At 41.3% G+C, this 19483-nt stretch overlaps 1 protein-coding gene across 1 annotated transcript in view; it reads right to left on the bottom strand.

Annotated features, from left to right (window-relative positions):
• STAG3 (STAG3 cohesin complex component) overlaps window positions 1–19029 on the bottom strand; it is a 29237-nt gene extending 10208 nt beyond the window's left edge. Inside the window, exons 1-28 of the mRNA XM_016217742.2 lie at window positions 18852–19029; window positions 17521–17623; window positions 17032–17148; window positions 13241–13337; window positions 12485–12561; window positions 11987–12191; window positions 11158–11309; window positions 8703–8776; window positions 7793–7916; window positions 7178–7276; window positions 6585–6664; window positions 6145–6252; window positions 5779–5893; window positions 5511–5616; window positions 5206–5309; window positions 4842–4934; window positions 4627–4716; window positions 4178–4378; window positions 3988–4058; window positions 3790–3877; window positions 3192–3272; window positions 3017–3109; window positions 2703–2871; window positions 2445–2581; window positions 1578–1679; window positions 718–866; window positions 345–473; window positions 56–213 (exon numbers count right to left, since the gene is read on the bottom strand). Of these exons, the coding sequence (XP_016073228.2) occupies window positions 56–213; window positions 345–473; window positions 718–866; window positions 1578–1679; window positions 2445–2581; window positions 2703–2871; window positions 3017–3109; window positions 3192–3272; window positions 3790–3877; window positions 3988–4058; window positions 4178–4378; window positions 4627–4716; window positions 4842–4934; window positions 5206–5309; window positions 5511–5616; window positions 5779–5893; window positions 6145–6252; window positions 6585–6664; window positions 7178–7276; window positions 7793–7916; window positions 8703–8776; window positions 11158–11309; window positions 11987–12191; window positions 12485–12561; window positions 13241–13337; window positions 17032–17148; window positions 17521–17623; window positions 18852–19021 (3292 nt within the window). The 5' untranslated portion in view covers window positions 19022–19029. The remainder of the gene's footprint in view (window positions 1–55; window positions 214–344; window positions 474–717; window positions 867–1577; window positions 1680–2444; window positions 2582–2702; window positions 2872–3016; window positions 3110–3191; window positions 3273–3789; window positions 3878–3987; window positions 4059–4177; window positions 4379–4626; window positions 4717–4841; window positions 4935–5205; window positions 5310–5510; window positions 5617–5778; window positions 5894–6144; window positions 6253–6584; window positions 6665–7177; window positions 7277–7792; window positions 7917–8702; window positions 8777–11157; window positions 11310–11986; window positions 12192–12484; window positions 12562–13240; window positions 13338–17031; window positions 17149–17520; window positions 17624–18851) is intronic.
• Between the last annotated feature and the right edge of the window lie 454 nt (window positions 19030–19483).

Here is a 19483-nt window from a genome sequence, read left to right as displayed (position 1 = left end):
CAGTGCTGGGGATCCTGATTATCTGTAAACACAACATACATGCACAGAACTTTACCTTCAATGCGCCTCTTCTTGGAGTGGGGGTAGCCCTGAGGGCTGGCCTCTGCTGTGTTCTCTACAGGGCTAAGGGAGTGGCTGTAAGTGGTGACTGAACCCCATGGATGGCCAGGTTCCTGGGAGACACGCTGCAGACACTTTTCCAGGTAGGACAGTCTAAGCAAGAGGTGGGATGAAAAGGCTGAAATAATTACTGGGCCCTCACCATCCCCTTCTTCCCTAATCCACATCTTTATCCACCCATCCACCCATCCACCCATCCACCCATCCATCCATCCATAACTTACAGTAGCTGTTTGTCCTGATGAAAAAGTCGGGGGGAAAACTCTGAAAGTAGCTCCAGGAATGCTAGATTTGGGGGCTGAGCGGAGGAGCCCGCTGGAGGAAGCTCAGACAAGGAGAACTTGATGCCTTCCCTTGGTTGAGCAGAATTATTTTAGGAAGATAGTCCCTTCCCACTTCCATCCCAGGGCTGTCCAAGTATACCCTCCTCCTGTCCCCAACTTGTCTCCCATAGCTACCCACCTGCCAACCTGACTCGTTCTCAACATTCTTATCCTCCCTCTAAGACCTTACTCCCAGCTCTCCCTATACACAGCCTTTGGCTTAGCCCTCTTAGAAAAAATCAAGAACATTGGCTTCCAACTAATACTGGCTTACTTGTGTAGCATGACCACAAGGTCACGGTTCTGTAGCTGCTGGGGTCCAAAGCTCAAGGCAAACCTCCGGGCTAGGTCCCTCATCTCAATGAAGGCTGGAAGCTCATTCAGGCCCTCGGGTCCCTGTTCCTGCAGCAGTTCTGTATACAACTGTTTCGACGAGACATGATACATTTGGGAGAGGGAGGAACAAGGTGGAAATAGAGCATTTCCTTCTTTGCCTAGAAATTCTAAAGGGCTTGGGATGTTGTCCACTACTTTTACTCTTTCTTTCCTCCCAGGACACTATCCCTACCCCTGACCTTTGCAGCAGGGAGAGCCTTCACCCCTGCTCTGTAACAATAAATAAAAATGTCTGTAGTGACCAAAGGAAGCTGAAAGAGAACAGATTTTTATAAATTAGAAATCCTCTATCATTTTATTGTTGGTACTCCTAAGTCCCAACTAATAGCTGAATTTCTACTGAGTTGGGTTAGAAACTGCCTGTCAGTTAAAAAATACTTTCAATCCTAGCCAGGTGGCTCAGTTGGCTGGAGCATCATCCTATGCACCAAAAGGTTGTGGGTCCATTCCCCAGTCAGGGTGTGTACAGGAGGCAACCAATCAATGTTTCTTTCTCACATCGACGTTTCTCTCTTTCTCTCTCTAAAATCAATAAACATGTCCTTGGGTGAGGATTAAAAAAAACTTTCTATGCGTCCAGTAGTAGGAGACTGTCATGTAAAACAACAGTGAAAATAAATCAGAAAGTTTCTGCTCTTAAGGATTTCACATCCTAAATGGCTGGGGGTGGACAGAGAGTCTGTAAACTATAGGGAGGGCACGTCATAGATTTGAGGGATTCTAGGCACCAGGGAGTACCTGCTTGAGGCTCAGCAGCAGGATTCGGGAACAATGACTTCGGTCAATCTGCCTTGCTCTAGTTAATGTTTCCTTGATAATGTCACCATAGTCATTATAAAACTGAGGGAGAGGAAATAGAAAAGATAGTGTTTGACTACAGGAAAAGACTGTTTTTGTTTTGTTTCTTCTTCACATTCCTAATTATGTCTCCTTCTAAAAGTGACTTAGGTAGTGAAACATAAATCTAAGTATAAAACAACTTAGACTAGACTTCATCTCTAGCCAATAGGTGCAAACCCCAAAATAAATCAGAGTTTAGGTAAATAAATAAGGGGAGAAACTCTGTCCTGAGCCCAGTTCTTGGAGAATAGTAAGCCTGCCAGTGCATACTCTCATCCAGCATTGAAGCCTTCACTATTTGTCTCACCCCACTAGAAAAGAAGCTCCATGAAGAAGGAACTTTTGTGTTTTGTTCATTGGTTTGCCCTTAGTGTTTGGAATGGTGCTTGGCACATAGATGCTCACTAAACAGAGATCAATACAGTGGTAGGTTGAGGAAACTGAGGTATATATTTAGGTGAGGTACATATCTTGTGAAAACTGATCCCTCTTCCATTCTTTTGTTTCCTTCCCAGATTACACCATTCCACAGATTGGGTTCACAGAAATGGATATGTCCCTTCCAATGAATTTCTTTCTCCTAACAACTTTTTCCCCATAATTATTTACTAAGTTTCTTTTCTTTGCTCCTTTATTCTAAACTCCTATTGCCCTTTCCCTCCTACTTTCCCCTTAACTCTGATACCACAATCTCCCGCATCCTCCTTTCTATAGTGCTATAGTGTCTGCATTCATGCCTGTGGTCAGCTTGGTGCCTCACTGTACCTTGTTATAGTGTTTGAAAACATCTGAAGCTGCATCCATTTCCAGCACCCCAAAAAGCAACAGCTTGCAGAATCCAGCCAGGAGGCGGCGTCGCTGGTGTAGCTGCTCTATCTGTAAATGGTCCTCCTGGGAATGACCTGGCTCATATCGAATGTAGAATGGAAATATCAGAATCACAGATTTAGGCCTCTTGTCCTATTTATCTGAGGCAGGCCCAAGCCCCAGACCGTTCCTGAGCCCCAGGTATAGTCCCTGTACCCTTGCCCATTTCTCCAGGCTGGATGAAGACGTGGTCCATGAGGAAGCTGGCTAGCTCGGACTGGAGAGTGGCTTCAGGAAGAAAGACAAGGGGCCTAAGGAAATCGCCTCCCCCTACAATCATCTGAGGACTGAAGATGATAAGTAGGTCACTTAATAAGACAAAAGCCTGTTAGGGGAGAAAAAAAAAGAATACTTAAAAAAAGACAGAGCATGATCAAGATAGAAATTACATCACTAATTTCTCCTTAGAAAGGGATTCTTCAAACCATGGAAAGACTTGTCTCCTCGGTCCCACTTGATTAAATGCTCACCTGTTTCTGGATCTCAGGATCCACATCTGAGAGGCAACTCTGGCAGAGTTCGCAGAAGGCTACCATCCTGCCCTTCAAACTCAATAGCTGCTTCTGTGAAGATAGTGGCTTCAGGGGAAAGAACGAAGACACAGGCTCCTTCATTCCCATTCCCCCTACTCAGACCCATATTCACCTGGGAAGCACCTGATCCAGAAAGGTGGGCTAGTGTCCAGAGAATGGAAAAATAGACAAGAGTCAAGGCTGGCAGGATCACCTGTAACAACCAAATGTTACAAAAATAAGGGATGCATCAGGAGAGTAAGGGGAAGACAGGAGAGGAGGAAGAGAGAGGAAGGAAGAAAGAGAGAGGAGGAGAGGTAGATAGGCACATACAAAGCAGTAGAAAGAGGCAAAAGTGGTGAAGAAGAGAGAAAATGAAATTAAGGGAGATCCAATTCCTTTTCTGGTAGAAAAGAAGTGATTCCAGACAATCTTCAGAGGATTTTATCCTGGGTAAAATGTCACCTCTCCCTAATTTATTTGAACTCCTCTAAAATCCCTCAATATCATCCTTGACTCCCAGGAAACCAAAGAGGATAGCTGTTTTCAGGCATTGGAAAGTACAGCTCATCTTCCAAGAGTGAAATGGAAGGACAGCACACACGTTATACATTATCTTTGTGTCTATTCCACATCTCTGGAAATGAAACTGCCTGGGAGAGTTGGCTACCTAGGACACAGGGCCCTTATTATTTCCTCTCTGCCTCCATATCTCCAACTTGTCTACTTGCCTGGCGAGGAACCTCTCCTGTGTCCACAGCCTTCTGGAGGAGTCGGTAGCATGGCTCATAGAGCTCCCATCGAGTTAGGTCATGAGCACTTGATGGGGGAGGAAGGAGAGGGAAATGTTACACTAGAACAGAACGAGAGGAATCAATTCCACAGACACCAGTAGAAATTGAGGAGGAAGGAGGAGGTGAGCTGCTCACTTGTAGAAGGCAGAGAGGCGCTTCAGAGTGGCTGCCAGACTATACACCTCATCCTCATCTAGGAAGGACGACTGAGGAAGAAAGAAGTCCACAATGGGATTTTCCCCAAGAATTCACAGATCCATGTTCCCTATCTAGTGGCCCTCTCCCACCCAAGTTTGGTGTGTCCTGTCATTCAGCCCATTCCTACCTGCAGCAGCTCTTCAAGTTCCTGCTGGAAACGGTCAGTCAGCAGATCCACTAGTTGGCTGCGGGCAAAGTCCACCCGGCTGAAGAACGTGAACTCAGGATTACAAAGCAGATAAAGGACATGAGCTCCAGCCTCAAGCACTGCTGGCTCTGCATGCTTCACCACCACCTCCTGGAGTTGCTGTAAAAACAGCTCCAAGTGCTGAGAGAAAAAAAGGTGGGAAAAGCTAATGCTGTTAGGTGGGGAGGACAACTCTTCTGGAGGGGAGTACAGCTGAGGGAGGTAAGAAAAAGGGTTGAAAGCATTAAACTTCAAGGATAAGATACCTACAAAAGGGAAGACTAATTTTTCTGAAACCCAGGTTTTTGAGAACAACCAGACACTAGCAGTAGAACCTTTGGCCCTAGCAGGGAAGCAGCAAGGTTGAGGGAATATATCTTCCTCCTTACCTTCTCTAAGCGCCTAGTGCAATAGATGCTGAGGTCAAAGTAGTTAAGAAGCTGGAGCAGGGGAGCAACCTTCTCTGCATCAGCTGAGAACTGTAATTGAGAGGGAGACCATCTTATTAGCTAATACATTGTTAATTCTTACTCCTATTCCTCACCAGAGGTCATTTTCTTTTCACCCTCTTATTCCCAGATGCTGAACAGTGGGGCAGTTCTACCTTGGCCAGGAGCTGGGGTAGCAGGGGAATGAGGTGTTCAGTGAGCTTCACCTTGTCATCTGCTTGGATCTTACGTTCTTTGGGAGTTAAGCCCTGGAATTAGAGTCATTTGGGAGTGTGGGAAAGGTGTGGAGAAACACTGGGTCCAGAGGACATGTATGTGCATCCCTCTTCCCCACAATCTTATCTGCTCAGGAAGGAAAAGAGAATTCAGCAGCTCCCTTCAAAGTTTTTTTTCTGGGAAATGGAATTATTTGAGGGGCAGAGAAAGGGGCACCCTAAGCTAAGACTTGAGGATAAAGATGGATAATACCTGTACGAATTTAATATTGCCAATCAACCCAACCCACCCCTTATGCCATACCTTCCTCCCAGTGACCCGTCCCACAGGCGGGTGACCCTCTGAAGCTTGTCGAACACTGGACACAAGGATTTCTATCAGTGTGCTCTCCTGCACATCGCCCAGGTCTGGGTTGGCAGAGGGATGAAAACACAGAATCACAGATTAGCCACCCTCCATCTCCAAGTCTCCCCTCACCGCTGTGCCCCCACTACCCATTATCTCTCTGCCTTTAACAATACGGGAAAGAAATCTCTCCTGGCTTCCTACTAGGAGATGAAAGGTCCCTCCCTGCTCCCACCACCCCTGGCTACCCATATGACACGCACTCTGGTCCTTCTCCAGCAGCAAGCTTGTCAGACTCTCCCAGTCCTTCAGCTGAGACCCTGCACAGTCCCACAGGCTGTCTACTAAGTAAGCAGCATGGTCATGGAGCTGTGGAAGGAGATACACATTAAGTTACTGAAGCCACATTAAAAAACTCTAGGAAGTGGCTACTGAAAAACCATGTCTCTCCTTCCTATAGTGCCATCTCCCATCCTTCTCTACCTGCAGGTCTTATGCACAACAGCCAAAGAGCTCCTTCCTATACATCACCTCACTCTCCACAAAGAAGGACAGCAGAAGGTGGAAGAAAGTCCTCTGGGCATGTGGACTTCGGCGTCGCTCTCTCCCCACCACTGTTCTTGTCTCATACTCAGGGTAGAAAAGCCTGGTGGAATGGACACAAGGAAAGGGCACAGCACAGGAGCAAATAATCACCATGGAGGGAAGAAACAATCCAAGAAGAGGTATAATGACAAAATAAGTGCAGAGGTAAGGAAAGCCCCAAGAAGTTGAGAAGGAAAAGGAGACTCTGAGAGAGACTTTAATAGGTATGGGGAATTCTTAGCAAGAGCAATAGCAGGTGAGGGAGAGAAAACAACAGAGGGTGGTGTTAAAGATGAAAGGAGCCCCACTCACTTCCAGTACAGAAACTCCCCTGCAGCAGAGGCCAGGGCTCGGTTAGAGGCATATACAACAGGGTAGATGCTCTCACAGTCTACGTCTGTTAGTACCCCTTCCATGTTCCTGTTAAGAGAAAAGGAGAAAAAGCAAACAGATTTAGATGTAGTCTTCTAGTACAACTAAGGCTAGAAGTAAAGAGGCAAAAACAATGAGGATTAACTCACATAAAGAACTTTTAAATGAAGAGTGGAAGACAGAGGAGGATGAAGAGTTAGAGAAGATAGGAAAATATCCCCCTGGAGATCTTGCAACTCAGGAATGACCTATGTCTTTCGACCTGCACATAAGAAAGAGTCAACCTACGCTCGGTGGAGGGATAGGACTCTAGAAGGGCCCATCTGATGCTGGAAAGGTAAAAGTCTGAGATGCTTGCTTCCCCACTTCCCAGGACTCACTTAAGGATAAGTATTAGCAACCTGACAGCCTCCACTGCCACATCGTACTCTCGGTCCATGACCATGGAAACCATTCGGTCCTGCAAGAAAGAAAACACTGATCAAAACCTCGCTGTATGCATCCCCAAAATCATGTTCTTTAAGAATGAGAGATTCCTAAAGAGAAAGTGTAGAAACAGATGCTGGGATAACTAGATGTATCAGAGCAATAGAAATGGAAAGATGAGCCCTAGCCGGTTTGGCTCAGTGGTTAGAGCGTTGGCCTGTGGACTGAAGGGTCTCGGGTTCAATTCCAGTCAGGGGTACATACCTCAGTTGCAGGCCAGATCCTCAGCCCTGGTCGGGGCGTGTGCGGGAGGCAGCCAATCGATGTCTCTCTCTCACATCGATGTTTCTGTTTCTCTCTCTCTCTTCCTTCCTCTCTCCCTCTCTTTTTCTCTACCCCCACTCCCCCACCCCTTCCACTTTCTGAAAAGCAATGGAAAAAAATATCCTCGGGTGAGGATTAAAAAAAAAAAAGAAATGGAAAGATGAGATGGGAAAATGGGAACCACAGGAAAGAGTCAAGTACACAAATACTGTCCCAATATTACCTTGAAGCGACTGGTAAAGAGCTCTAGGCGTGCAGTCAAGTCCCGGTTACTGTACAACCCTTTGAGAGCCTTCAGGCACTTCAGACGAACCTCTCGATGCTATTGAGGAAAATGGAAGTATGACTGACTACTCTTCTACTCAACCTCACTGGGCCTCCATACAACCCCCACCTCAGACTACGCATTCTGGGCCTCAGTGTCCTCTATACCAAGGATTCTAAGATATAGCAAAGACAATGAATGGCTTATCTTATTACTTAAAAAAATAAAAGGATCACAGCAGAATTTAGCAATCATAACAAGAAGGATCTCTGGTTATCACCCTAGCATCTGTATTACCAACCCATCAATAACATTCTTGCTTTTTCATAGGGAAAGTCTTTCTCCCCTGTACTCTGATTTTGAGGCGTTTCATTTCCTGGATAGATCTTTCTCTTTTCTATCTTATCCTACTCTCCTCAATACTGGGGAAGTTCCTAGGTTCAGTGCCTTGATGGGTTGATTACTGATCACTAGTGAAACACCTAAGTGACAGGACCAGGAAAAGCTGAAGTGTCCTAGGGCAGGGAAAAGAATGAGGAGAATAGGAGAAATGAGATTTGACTTGATTCTCACCTTATCGTGCAGGGTCCAGCCAATATATTTTAAATAGCTATCAGTGAGGAAAGAGCTACTGTAGCTTTGCATCCAAGACCCGATCTCCTCGATGCAGATAGCACGAATCTCAGGAAGGACATCCCTAGGATAGAGAGATAAACTGACCCTTATCACCTTCTCTCCAAATTCACCTTCCATCCTACCAGATAATCTCCTTGTCATATAAGAATTAATTTTCCTTAAATACCATGTACCATGTAACTTTCCCGATGTAAATACGATAGATAAAAAGTAAACATTTTCTGTCACCAGCCCATAAAATAGTTGATTTTACCCTCCCTGCCCCCTTTAAAAATGAATTTTGGAAGTTAATTTAACTGTTGGCCAAATAGTGTGTGTGTTTTAATTCCACTTCAAGATTAAATCAGCTAAAGGGTTCTGAAAAGGCACAGGCTAAAATCTAGATAAGAATGCGAAACAAATACAGATGATCTTTTTAACTTAATTCTACTGATTCTTTAAACAGTATAAAACTCCTCACCTTTAGCATAGTGAAACAGCAGGCTAGAGTCAGAAAAGGCTTGCCAAGCTGTACACCCTCAGAAAAGCCCTGCCTTTTCACTCTCTGCTCTTATCCTCTCAAGCCTCTAGCCCCAGGAAAATGGGAGAGGGATGGTTTTGGACAAAGTTGGAGAATACTCAGCAAAGTCCTATCCTGTTATTTTCTCTCCCAGAAGAGCTTACAAGGTCCTTTGTTGGTGGGGATAAACTAAGCCTTATTAATTTAAAACATTTGTTAGTTTTTGGTCTAGCTGCATTAGTTCTAAAACTAATCAAATAACTCTGAGTTAAGGAAGGGGGCTTGTCACTTCTACAGACTCCATAACCAAGGACCAGCTGCTTCAACGAGAAGAGCCCATTAACTCACCTGTACCGATGTACAAAGACACCCCTGAAAAGGGCATTCATCATCCCCTCAATCTCCTCTTGGTGCTCTTGTAGCTGGAGGACAGGAAGGAACAGGTTAATCTCTCTTGTACCCCAACAATATAAGGCCACAAAAATATTAAAAAGTATGGCTTCCACCTACTTCCTATTTGTTACAGGACACAGTCTAAACCCTTGGTATCCTATGTTCCCTTTAAACCTTCTAATTCTGGAAGAAGCTGTACAGTCAACTAATACTTTGTGTTTGAAAAAAATAATATCCCCTCTGCATCTGGTTATTTTGACTAGATTTGCCTATTCAGAAACCCTAGCTGGTTGTTATGTTTTTGGCTAACAAGTGGTAAAATAAAATTTTAGTAAATGCAGTTTGTTGGACAGAAGATGTGGAAGTAGTAAAAAAGGAGAAAAAAGAGATTAGATCAATGGTTCTCAACTGGTCCCCGCCTCCCACCCAGGAGACATTTAGCTTTGGTTGTCATGACTGGGGGTTACTACTGCCATCTAGTGCTAGAAATCAGGGGTGCTGCTAAGCATTCTGCAATACGAGGACAGCCCAACAATGTCAACAGTGCCCCTACTGAGAAACCCTAGACTGAATGAATAATAGATACCAAGGAAAGAGAATTATAAGGAGAATTACAAGGATTACAGGGAATCAGAATTATAAGAGAACATTCTTTAAGACAACTAACCCTATCTCTTCAATAAATCAATATGTACATTGGGGAAAATGGGGAGAGGCAAAGGTTCTGTATAAGATTAAGACACTTCAGAAACACGAAAGCCAAATGTAATGCATAGTCCTTAATTAAATCCTGGTTGGATCTAATCAACTATAAAAAACATTTGGGGAACACACAGAAAAATTTTAATATAAATTGGAATTAGAATCTATTAGGGAATCATTGTTAGTATTTTTGGATGTGAAAATGGTATTAAGATTATGTAGGACTATGTCATTTTTTTAGAGAACATATTTAAGTCTTTAGTTTAAAACACCAGTATGTCAATTTACCATAAAATAGTAAAATAACAGATGAAGCAAATATGGTGAACTATTAGTTGTTAAATCTAGATAATCTGTATATAGTGTTCATTCTACCACTGTCTCTATTTTTCTGAATTCCTGAAAATTTCATATTTAAAAAAAAAATGGAGAGGGAGGAGGGAAGGTAGATCATCAGTATCAAATTCTATAGAAGTTTGGAAAAGGGAGATTGAGAAAAGGCCATTGGCTATAGAGGTTAAAAAGTCACTGGTTTGAGAATAATTTCAAAGAAAAATGAGGATGGAAGCTAGGCAGCAAAAAGGATTCGGTTGGATATTAAGAAAGTTAGAAAATACTTTCTCAAGAAGAGAAGAATGAAGGAATGATTCAAAAGGAGAGAAGAAAACAGTGGGGAGAAAGAGATTAAAGACAAAAAGGGGAATAACTGATGAAGCAAGAGCAAAGAGAAGTAAAAAGAAAAAGACACACTAGGGTACATAAGATTCGAGACAGAACTAATACACATAAGGTTTAAGAGCATACTGACAGTGAAAACTGAAAAAGAGAATGAGGGAAGTAGAAAGATTCCTTCTCTAATGATTTAGCAGACAAAATCTTTGGGAAGGGTTGGGAAAACAGCCAATTGGTACAGTTAGACATGATGAATCCTGTCACCTCATGGTGGAGAAGTCTCAGATACCAAGGGAAGTGTGTGTGTGTGTGTGGGGGGAGAACAAGTGTCTATCTCATGATAGGCACAGCTATTAGAAGATTTAATCAGTGTTAAAGTTTTTTAGGGTTTATGTCCTCCAGTGGTCTTTCTTAAGTTCAAAAGTAAACAAAGCAAGTACCTGTTATGTGCCAGGCTAGGCAACTTGCTCATCATCTCATTTAATCATCATAAAAAGGTAGAATTATCCTTTTTAAAGAAAAGGAAACTGAAACTTATAGGTGTTACACAAGACCATGGAGCTAGTAGCTAATTGGAAGAAAATTTAAACTCAGGAGTGACTGAAAGGCCTATGCCCTTTCCATTCCTTAAAAACTTGGCTCCCCCCATCAGCGGTTGGCCTCAGTACTGTGGTAACCTGTATACTGTACACTTGACAAGGAAGTCAAAACTTAACTCCTTGCATGAGATGCAGGCACAATACCTAAAGACTTCTGATAATGAATGTAGACAAAGGAAACTGAGCAAAAGTGGAATTAACAGAGAATTTTAAAACTTACTCTAAATTAGAAATGATAATAATTGAGCCCACATCCCAGAAACAAGATGAACAAGCAATGACCTCTGACAGGATGAGTCTATTAAACTATTACCTGCCTCCATTATTCATGATCTGAAAAGGTGCTTGGGGGCTTGTGCCTTACCAGAGAGGTGGGCTGTGGCAACAGTGAATGGAAGCTGGAAGAGAGGGAGGGAAAAGGAGGACACACTTCTCACCTCTTTGCGTTTCTCCAACAGGCTCTCCAGCCGCTCAGGTGCTCTCTGTCCTGGCCCCTTGTTTCGTTCAGCCTCATACTGACGCTGATTGTTGTCTTTGTGCAAACTCAGTTGGAGGGCTACTCTTACCAGAGAGGTCATTAACTTCATGGCTTTGAGTCAGGAAAAACAAGATAAGGGAATCACTACTTAAGTCAGAGGAAAGAGCGTAGGTTCAAAAAATAAGGGAATAAAGGGCAGTGAAAATGAAAAGCTAGAGCAGGGTGACCCTCAAATCCCAAGACTGTTCTGGAGTGGACTCCCCCCCCCCCCATCCCTTTTGGGCTTCTTTTAATCCTCAGCATATTCCCAGTAGTGAATTATGAGAAACATGGTAAAGCTGAAAATTGTCACTGTGTTCCACCCTTTTTTACAATTCAACTAGTGAGAAGCTATATTGGATTTGGGAAAAAAGAAGCATGGCCTTGTCCTGGCAGGTGTGGTTCAGTGGTTAGAGTGTCCGCCTGAGCACCAAAGGGTTGCAGATTCGATCCATGGCCCCAGTTGGGGGGGCGTGCAGGAGGCAACCAATGTCTCTCTCTCACATCAAGGTTTCTCTCTCTCTCTCCTCACCCTTCCCTCCCCTCCACTCTCTCTAAAAAAATCAACGGAAAATTATCCTCAGGTGAAGATTAATCAAAAAAATTAAAATAAATAAATTAATTAATTAAAAAGCATGGCTTTGAAATAAAAAACTAGGATGCAGGTAGAAAAGATCCAGGACTGGAGAACAGAGAAAAGTCCTAACAATCCCCAGGAGAACATTTATAGAGTAAAAATGAGTGCTCACCAGCCAGAGTGCTAGTGTGACGAAAGGCACGAACTTGGGAGTCTGACAGGCCAGTGAGGAGGGAGATAAGGTTGTCCATAGGGAAGCCATCATAAAGGAGACTGTACTGGCACTGATAGACCAATGTCCTCACAAATTCACAGAAACTGCCCTGGAACTTCTTCCAGGATGGACCTGGAGCTGTCAGGGGATAGTCTCCTGAGTCCTACAGAGGGTTTGAAAAGAATGGGAAAGTTATTACCAAGTCTATGAAGCCATAGGGATGATGGATGTCAAAACCCAATGTACAGTAAATATGTTATCTCTGTTATATCTCATTTCCTGCTATTCTCAACTCTAGAGGCATATTCAGACAATATCTATGGGTCCCTTTTGCCTCCAAGAGATTGAACTTCTCCTTCTAAAAGCTATCGTATTTCCCAGAATCAGAAAGAAGGGGATAATGAGTTTTGTGCTTTGAAATAGGAAGGCATAATAATCTTGGTCTTCTCCTTCCACCTCATTAAACTGTTCTGTTAGGTGTCGGATGATCTCTGAGTTGGACATCTTCTTGAACATCTCAAGGGTCACAGTGCCTAAGGAATGGAGGAAATGAAGTATTTACAAGGAAAACAACAGGATACCATGACTATTTACATATACATCTGAAGATGAGCTATGGAATATATTGAAAAGAGCTTAGGTGGGGAATCAGAAGACCCAAATCTGCTATCATCTAACCATATATCTGCTATAAGGCAACCACTCTAGAAAACCCAAAGGAATCAAGCAGTGGAAAACTATGGTTACAAAAAAATCCAAACAAAAAACAAAAGAGCAATAAACTATATCAGATTCTGAATTCTTATAATTCAACCTTCCTAAGACTACCTGCTCCAATAAATTAGGCCATGGCCTCTGGTGGCCCATAGCTTCAGTGAATAAATATGCAATGAAGTGGCTGAGAAATAAGAAAATAAAATATTATTTCATCTACAGAAAGGAAGACTAAACGGTGTCTTGATGGCCCATTTTTAATTTGTGAATATTATTAGTATGATTAATTATTTTTCCACAAAGGGTCTTGTCTCCAAACCAACAGTTCCCTACTAGATCCCTATAGTCAACAATGTAGTTAAATAAGTGAAACTTTTCTTATGCTTTACCTTCTCCCTTCGTTTAGGAAATGCCTAATCCTACTCCTCTAAATAGAATACAGTTTCATAACACAGGAACAGAAGGCTAGAGGACAGAAAGGGGTAGGAGTTTCCTCACCTTTACATCCACAAGATCGGATGAAAAAGTTAATGAGCTCCAGAAATCCTGCATCTTGGTTTTGCTTGTAGCTCTCCAGCCACTCATCCACCAAAGACTAGGAAAACAATATGATTTATATTTCTGGCAATATGAAAGGCTAGAAATCCTGTATGATTGTCCTAATTGAAGCTTCTAAACTTCTGATTAAATTTTTAAAAACATCTTTTAAAATTTATTGAACTGGAATGAAAGGTAAAATTCCATATAGGCTAAAAATGAAGTGAAGGTAGCAATCCTTGGAGATAAGCAAACTGACTTTTGCACTGAAGGTTTCTATTAAACCCTGGGAACTCTTTCTGTCCAGATGGCTGCATGGAAATCAAAAGCATAGGAGATTGAGCCTAAGGGCTTTCCATGAAGAGTAGTGCAAAAGGAGACTCCTGCATAAGGCTGGGTCCTGCAGAGTCACATCCTCGAGAAAGCAAGAATCAGAAATAAACCTACAGGTCAGCAGAAGACAACAAGAAAACTAGCTAGCTAGACCTGAGTGTGAGGTGGAGAGAGAAAAAGAATTCTCCCTTGAGAATTCATAACCATAAGCCAGCTCTCAGATCTAGATTTGCAGTCCAGATCCACGCTATCTATATGATCAGAATAATCTCAATCAGAGAATTTAATTAAAAGTGATTCTGGAGTGTCCCCAGTCAACTACCAGAAGCAAATGCAGATTCCTTTCTTAAAATTCCAACTTCAACCCAGGCCCCAAAGAATTCCAACATATAGAGCTCTAGTAAAACCTAGTAAAGAAACAAGGCACTGAAAGTAAGAATTAGCAGGAATAACAGATAGCAGAATTATATTCGCAGACTTCAGACACTGAAGTTATATCACAGGTTATAAAATTATTATGCTTATTATGATAAAAAAAATGAATGAGAAGCTTGAAAGTAGAAGCGAAGAGCAATTAATTTTGAATAGGCAAAAATTTGCTGTAGTGAAAAATATAATAAATAATATATAAAACTTCATTGAATGAATTAAAAGCAAATTGGACACAGCAGAATAGAAGACGAGTAAACTGGAAGATAAAGTGAAAGAAATTATCCAAAATGCAGCCCAGCCACTAACAGAAATGATGAAAGAGCTATTTAGAGACATGGAGAATACAGTGAGAAGTTCTACTGGTATCTACTTGAATTCTAGAAGAAGATAATAAAATGAGGAAGAGGCAATATTTGAAAATTATTTTCTGTAGTTGTTGAAAGACACTAATCCTCAGAGCCTAGACACTAATGGATCTCAAGAATGACAAAACATCCTACAAAACACCGTAACACAAAAGCAAAAACAGTCTTGAAAACAGTCACAACAAAAAGAGATCACTTACAAAGAATTTGCATTTAACACTTACAAAAACATTTACAAACTGGATCTGCACAAATACATTATCCCCTAGCCATATCTGGCTATTAAAATTAAATCAAATAAAAATTAAAAATCCTCGTCTTAAGTCACACCAGCCATATATCAAGTGCTCAATAGCTACATGTGGCTAATGAATACTGTACTAGACAATGGTGATATAGAACATTTCCATCCTTACAAATTATTGTATTACGCAGTGCTAACTTAGACTGATAGCTGACTTTCAGCAGCAATAAGGGAAGTTAGAAGGCAGTGGAATAATATTTTTAATGTGCTAAGAGAAAAAAAATGTCATCTTAGAGTTCTATACACAGCAAACAATCTTTCAAGAACAAGGGTAAAGACATTTTATACAAGCAAAAAATAAATTTGTTTATAAACTCTATCTAAAGGAAATTTTAAGGGATAAACATTGGAAAACAAGAGAATGATTCTGTATGAAAAATCTGAGATCTGAGAAGGAATGATGAACAAAGAAAATGATGAAAATGTTGGTAAGTATAAACAAACATCGTATAAAATACTAATGTCTAATTTTCTGGGAGAGAAGGAATGGACACAACTAAAACACTGTACACTAGCATGCAAATTGGAAGGGCTGACTAGAATTAAAATGTGCTTAGAACCTTGTAGAAGATATAAATCCAAAAGCAAGCAAGGAAAGGAGAAAAATAGGAAAGGCAAGATAAAAGTGAAAGTACATAAAATGGTAGAAATAAATTCAAATGTATCAGTAGGGACAATAAATATAAATGAATTAAATTCTCTTGTTAAAGGAGAGATTGGCAGAATGGATTAAGTAGCATAATCCAGATATATGCTGTATGCAGGAGACAGATTCCAAACATACATAGAAAGTAAAGGGATAAAAAAAGATACTAGGCAAATACTAATAAAAAATAAAGCTAATGTGGATATGTTAATACAAAACAATTTTTGTCTTAATGTATAAAGATAAAGGAGTATCAGTATATAACAATACAAGGTTTGATTTACCGGGAAACAAAGCCTTAAAATATGTAAGGCAAAGATGGGTATGAATACAAAAAGAATAATTGAAAAAGTCACCTTTTAACACACCTCTCTTTGTAATTGATGTATCAAACAGACAAAAACAAAAACAAAAAAACACCACCCCAAACCTCCCTAAACCAGTAGAAATATCAAAGCAGTATCACATTTAACACTTTGATCTCACCTAAAAGAACACTGGACCCAACAACTGGAGAACACACATCCTTCAAGCACATGTAAAACAGCTTTTGGAAAAGGACTAAATGCTAAGTCATAAAGCTAGTCTCTAAGTTTCAAAGACCATATTTTCTGACTACAGTGCAATAGTGTTAGAAATCAATATCAAAAAATATAAACAGAAAAACTCAGTATGTTTGAAAATTTGAACTTTTAAAAATAATAAAAATGTACATTACACATCAATATGGGTGAATCTCAAACAACTGAAATAATTAAGTCACAGAAGACTACGTAAAGAATGACTCATTTATTTAAATTAAGGAACACATTCATTGGTGATAAAACTATAATGTAAAGACAAGGACATGATTAACAGAAAATTTACTCTAGTGGTTATCTGTGGGTGGTCAGGGGACTGTAGAGGTAGAGCAGAAAGAAGATACACAAGGGGCTCTACAGCATTATTAATATTTCATTTCCTGGGCTGGGGCTAGAGCTCTAAGTGATCATTTAAAATTTTCATAAACTACAAAGAAGCTTATATACTTTTAGATGATAACAGAATTATAATAAGTTATTTAAAAAACAAATAAATGTGGGGAGGGGAAAAGGAATTAGGTATAATTGTCAGAATAAAACTAAAAAGTGACGAGGATGAACAAGTTGTCACCCATATCAAAGCTTTCTCTCTAGATTATCCAATGTCTCTCCCTGCCTCACTGCTCTGTGATACTGTTAGGAAAGGAAAAATCTCTCTCATCCAAGGTCTCCCTTATATCGTTTTAAGAATTCACTTCATGGTCTTATCTGTCTTTCCTGATATAGGTTATGTTCATTAAAATGTCTACATTAAATCAAGTTTGTAGACACCTGTCCTTATCTTTCTACCCTAAAAAGGGTGGGATGGAATCAAGAAACAGAGGTGAACCTGGCCAGTGTGGCTCAGTGGTTGAGCATCCACCTATGATCCAGGAGATCATGGTTTGATTCCCCGTCAGAGCACACGCCCGGGTTTCGGGCTCAATCCCCAGCAGGGGGCATGCAGGAGGCAGCCGATCAATAGTGCTCTCTCATCATTGATGTTTCTCTCTCTCTCCCTTCCTCTTTCTCTGAAATCAGTAAAAGAAAGAGAAAGAAAGAAGAAAGGAAGAAAAGAAAGAAAGAGAGAGGTGAAATAAATACTGTTTCACCTGCATGTCACTTTTGGCAGCTTTCACAGCATCAAAGAGATCACTGGCTGGTGACTCGGATTCTTTCTGGCTATGACCACGTACCATTCGAGACCCTTTCTTAGGATGTTTTGCCACCTAAAAAGTATAAGTGGATCAAGAATATCTTTAAAAAGTGAAAGTGACATTACCCTTGGTTTCATCATCACATAGTTAGGCTTAAGCTGCCAATTATACAGCAGAGTTTGACTTACTGCTTATATCTGAAGTAACTTATTTTTATACTGTAAACTCTATTTTTCTATTAAAAAGTTCCTTGCCCTATTCCTGTTCCTCTGAATACTCTCCTATTTTATTCTTTTCTCTTCAAAATTTGCTTTCTTCCCACTCTGTCTCTTAACACTTTTTAATCTTGTCCTTTCATCAAACATATCTCCTAAACCTCTTCTAGATGTTCTTTTGCCGCTTCCCAGACCAGGTTAGAAAACAAAACAAAACTGACAGACTCACTGGGGTTGTTTTGAGTGGTCGTTTTGCTGCTCTCTTCTTCATATTGCGTCTCGAGCTGTCTTCAAAGTCACTGCCTTCATCAGCTGACAAAGAATCACTATCCCTATGAGGGAGTGTGGTTCTCCTTAGATACAACACCCCAGTTTCTCCATAAAAAGGGGAAATAAATTATTATTTCTTTTAATCTCTAACTGTACCCCCTCTCCATGAAAAAAATATATACAGATTTTCTTCAGGAAGAGATGAGCTTACTGTTACCAGGAAGTAGGGACAAAGTCTTAAAGAAAAACTCACTTGAACAAAGGAATTAAGGTGGGTAAAGGAAAACCCTTTACTAATAGTCTCTCTGAATAAAAAAAATCAAATATTTACTTAAGCAGGCAGAGGGATCACTGCTGTGTGGAGAAAAATCAGCATGGCTTGGGAAGTCGTATATTACTCAGACATAAACAGGAGATTAATATGGGCCTGAAGTTAAATTCCACCCCCTTGAAACAAATTCCCATCTCTTATTGATTAGAGTTAAGTTTATAATATAGATATAATCTATTCCTCAATAATAGCACTGACAGAAACAGAAATGATTCAGAGGAGGTCAACTGAAATAACCAGATTAAAACACACACACAAGATATATTATTATAATCTTCACAGAAAAAGCTTAAAAATGGTAACAAATAAAGATAGATGGACCTGTATATAAAACCCCCAAATAAAAGCACTACAGGACAACTACAGAGTGTATACTGTATGTCAGGCAACAAATAAAGAACTCTTTACTTCCCCTTCCCCTATCTCTCTGTCTCCACATGCTGAACATACAAATGTGTTGGAGAAAGATTTTGACAACTTGGGTGATAGATTTATAACAGAATGTTGTGTGTTTTGTTAAATCCTTACCGAAGGATAGTCTTTCCATAGCTTTTCACAGAGTGGAAGGGAGGAAGGGGGGAGAAAGAGACAGACAGACATTGATGTGAGAGAGACACATCGATTGGTTGCATCCTGACCGGGGCTGGGGATTAAGCCTGCAACTGAGGTACATGCCCTTGACCAGAATTGAACCCCATACCCTTCAGTCCACGGGACCACGCTCTAACCACTGGCCAGGGCAGAATGTATTAATTCCTGATGTCTATAACATGTAGGACAGATAAAAACAGCCAGTAGAGCTGGAGGGGGGTCACTGTTGTGACCAGCAGAGTATCTTTTACGTTTTCATATAGTCACACCCATTTTACTATCAAGGTGGTAAAATGACAAAGGGGAAAGCTGCCTACCATGCAAAGGAAATCCAGACAAGGTAACAATTTCTGGCCAACTCCACTCACCCCTCTGAAGTCTGGTCCGAGTCCCTGTCATCACAGGGCACATTGACATACAAACTGGATGCAGACAGGCTCCTCTGTCCACCTCCCACTGCTTGTTGAAGTGGGGAGGACACACTGCTTGGGGAGGATGAGCTACGGAGCCAGGAGGAGGCAGATCGAAGTGTAGGCATGGTGGTCCAGCTGGGGAAGGAAAGAGAGAAAAGGGCTCCTACCCCACCACTTCTCCCTCCCCAACTCTGGCCATTCCTTTTCTTTCCAAGGGAACTGCTCTAGAACTTGGATGGCACCCCCCACCCCCACCCAAAGACAGATTCCTGACCTAAGGCATCAGGTCATTAAAGACAGGCAGAAAGGCGCAGACTGCGGGTTTGGAGTTGCTCTCCAAGGGCAGAGCAAGGCACACACCAGGGCAGCTTAAAGCAGACGCCCCTCCATATTCAGAAGCATAAATTGCCTGGTGCAAAGTGAACCAGCTCACATGTTACAAACAAAAAAATAAATAAAAATAAAAAAGCACCCAGACTGTCATTTCTAGGAAGGTAGTACTACCTGATTCCACATGGAATGGGATGGGGCATTTTTAACGCTTTCGGAGGGGGGAAGGGGCGCCATTAGAAAAGGGCCAGAAATGC

Source organism: Miniopterus natalensis, chromosome 3 (genome assembly GCF_054644295.1).
Source record: "Miniopterus natalensis isolate mMinNat1 chromosome 3, mMinNat1.hap1, whole genome shotgun sequence".
NCBI classification, from domain to species: Eukaryota; Metazoa; Chordata; class Mammalia; order Chiroptera; family Miniopteridae; genus Miniopterus; species Miniopterus natalensis.
This window is presented reverse-complemented; position numbering and strand designations above follow the sequence as displayed.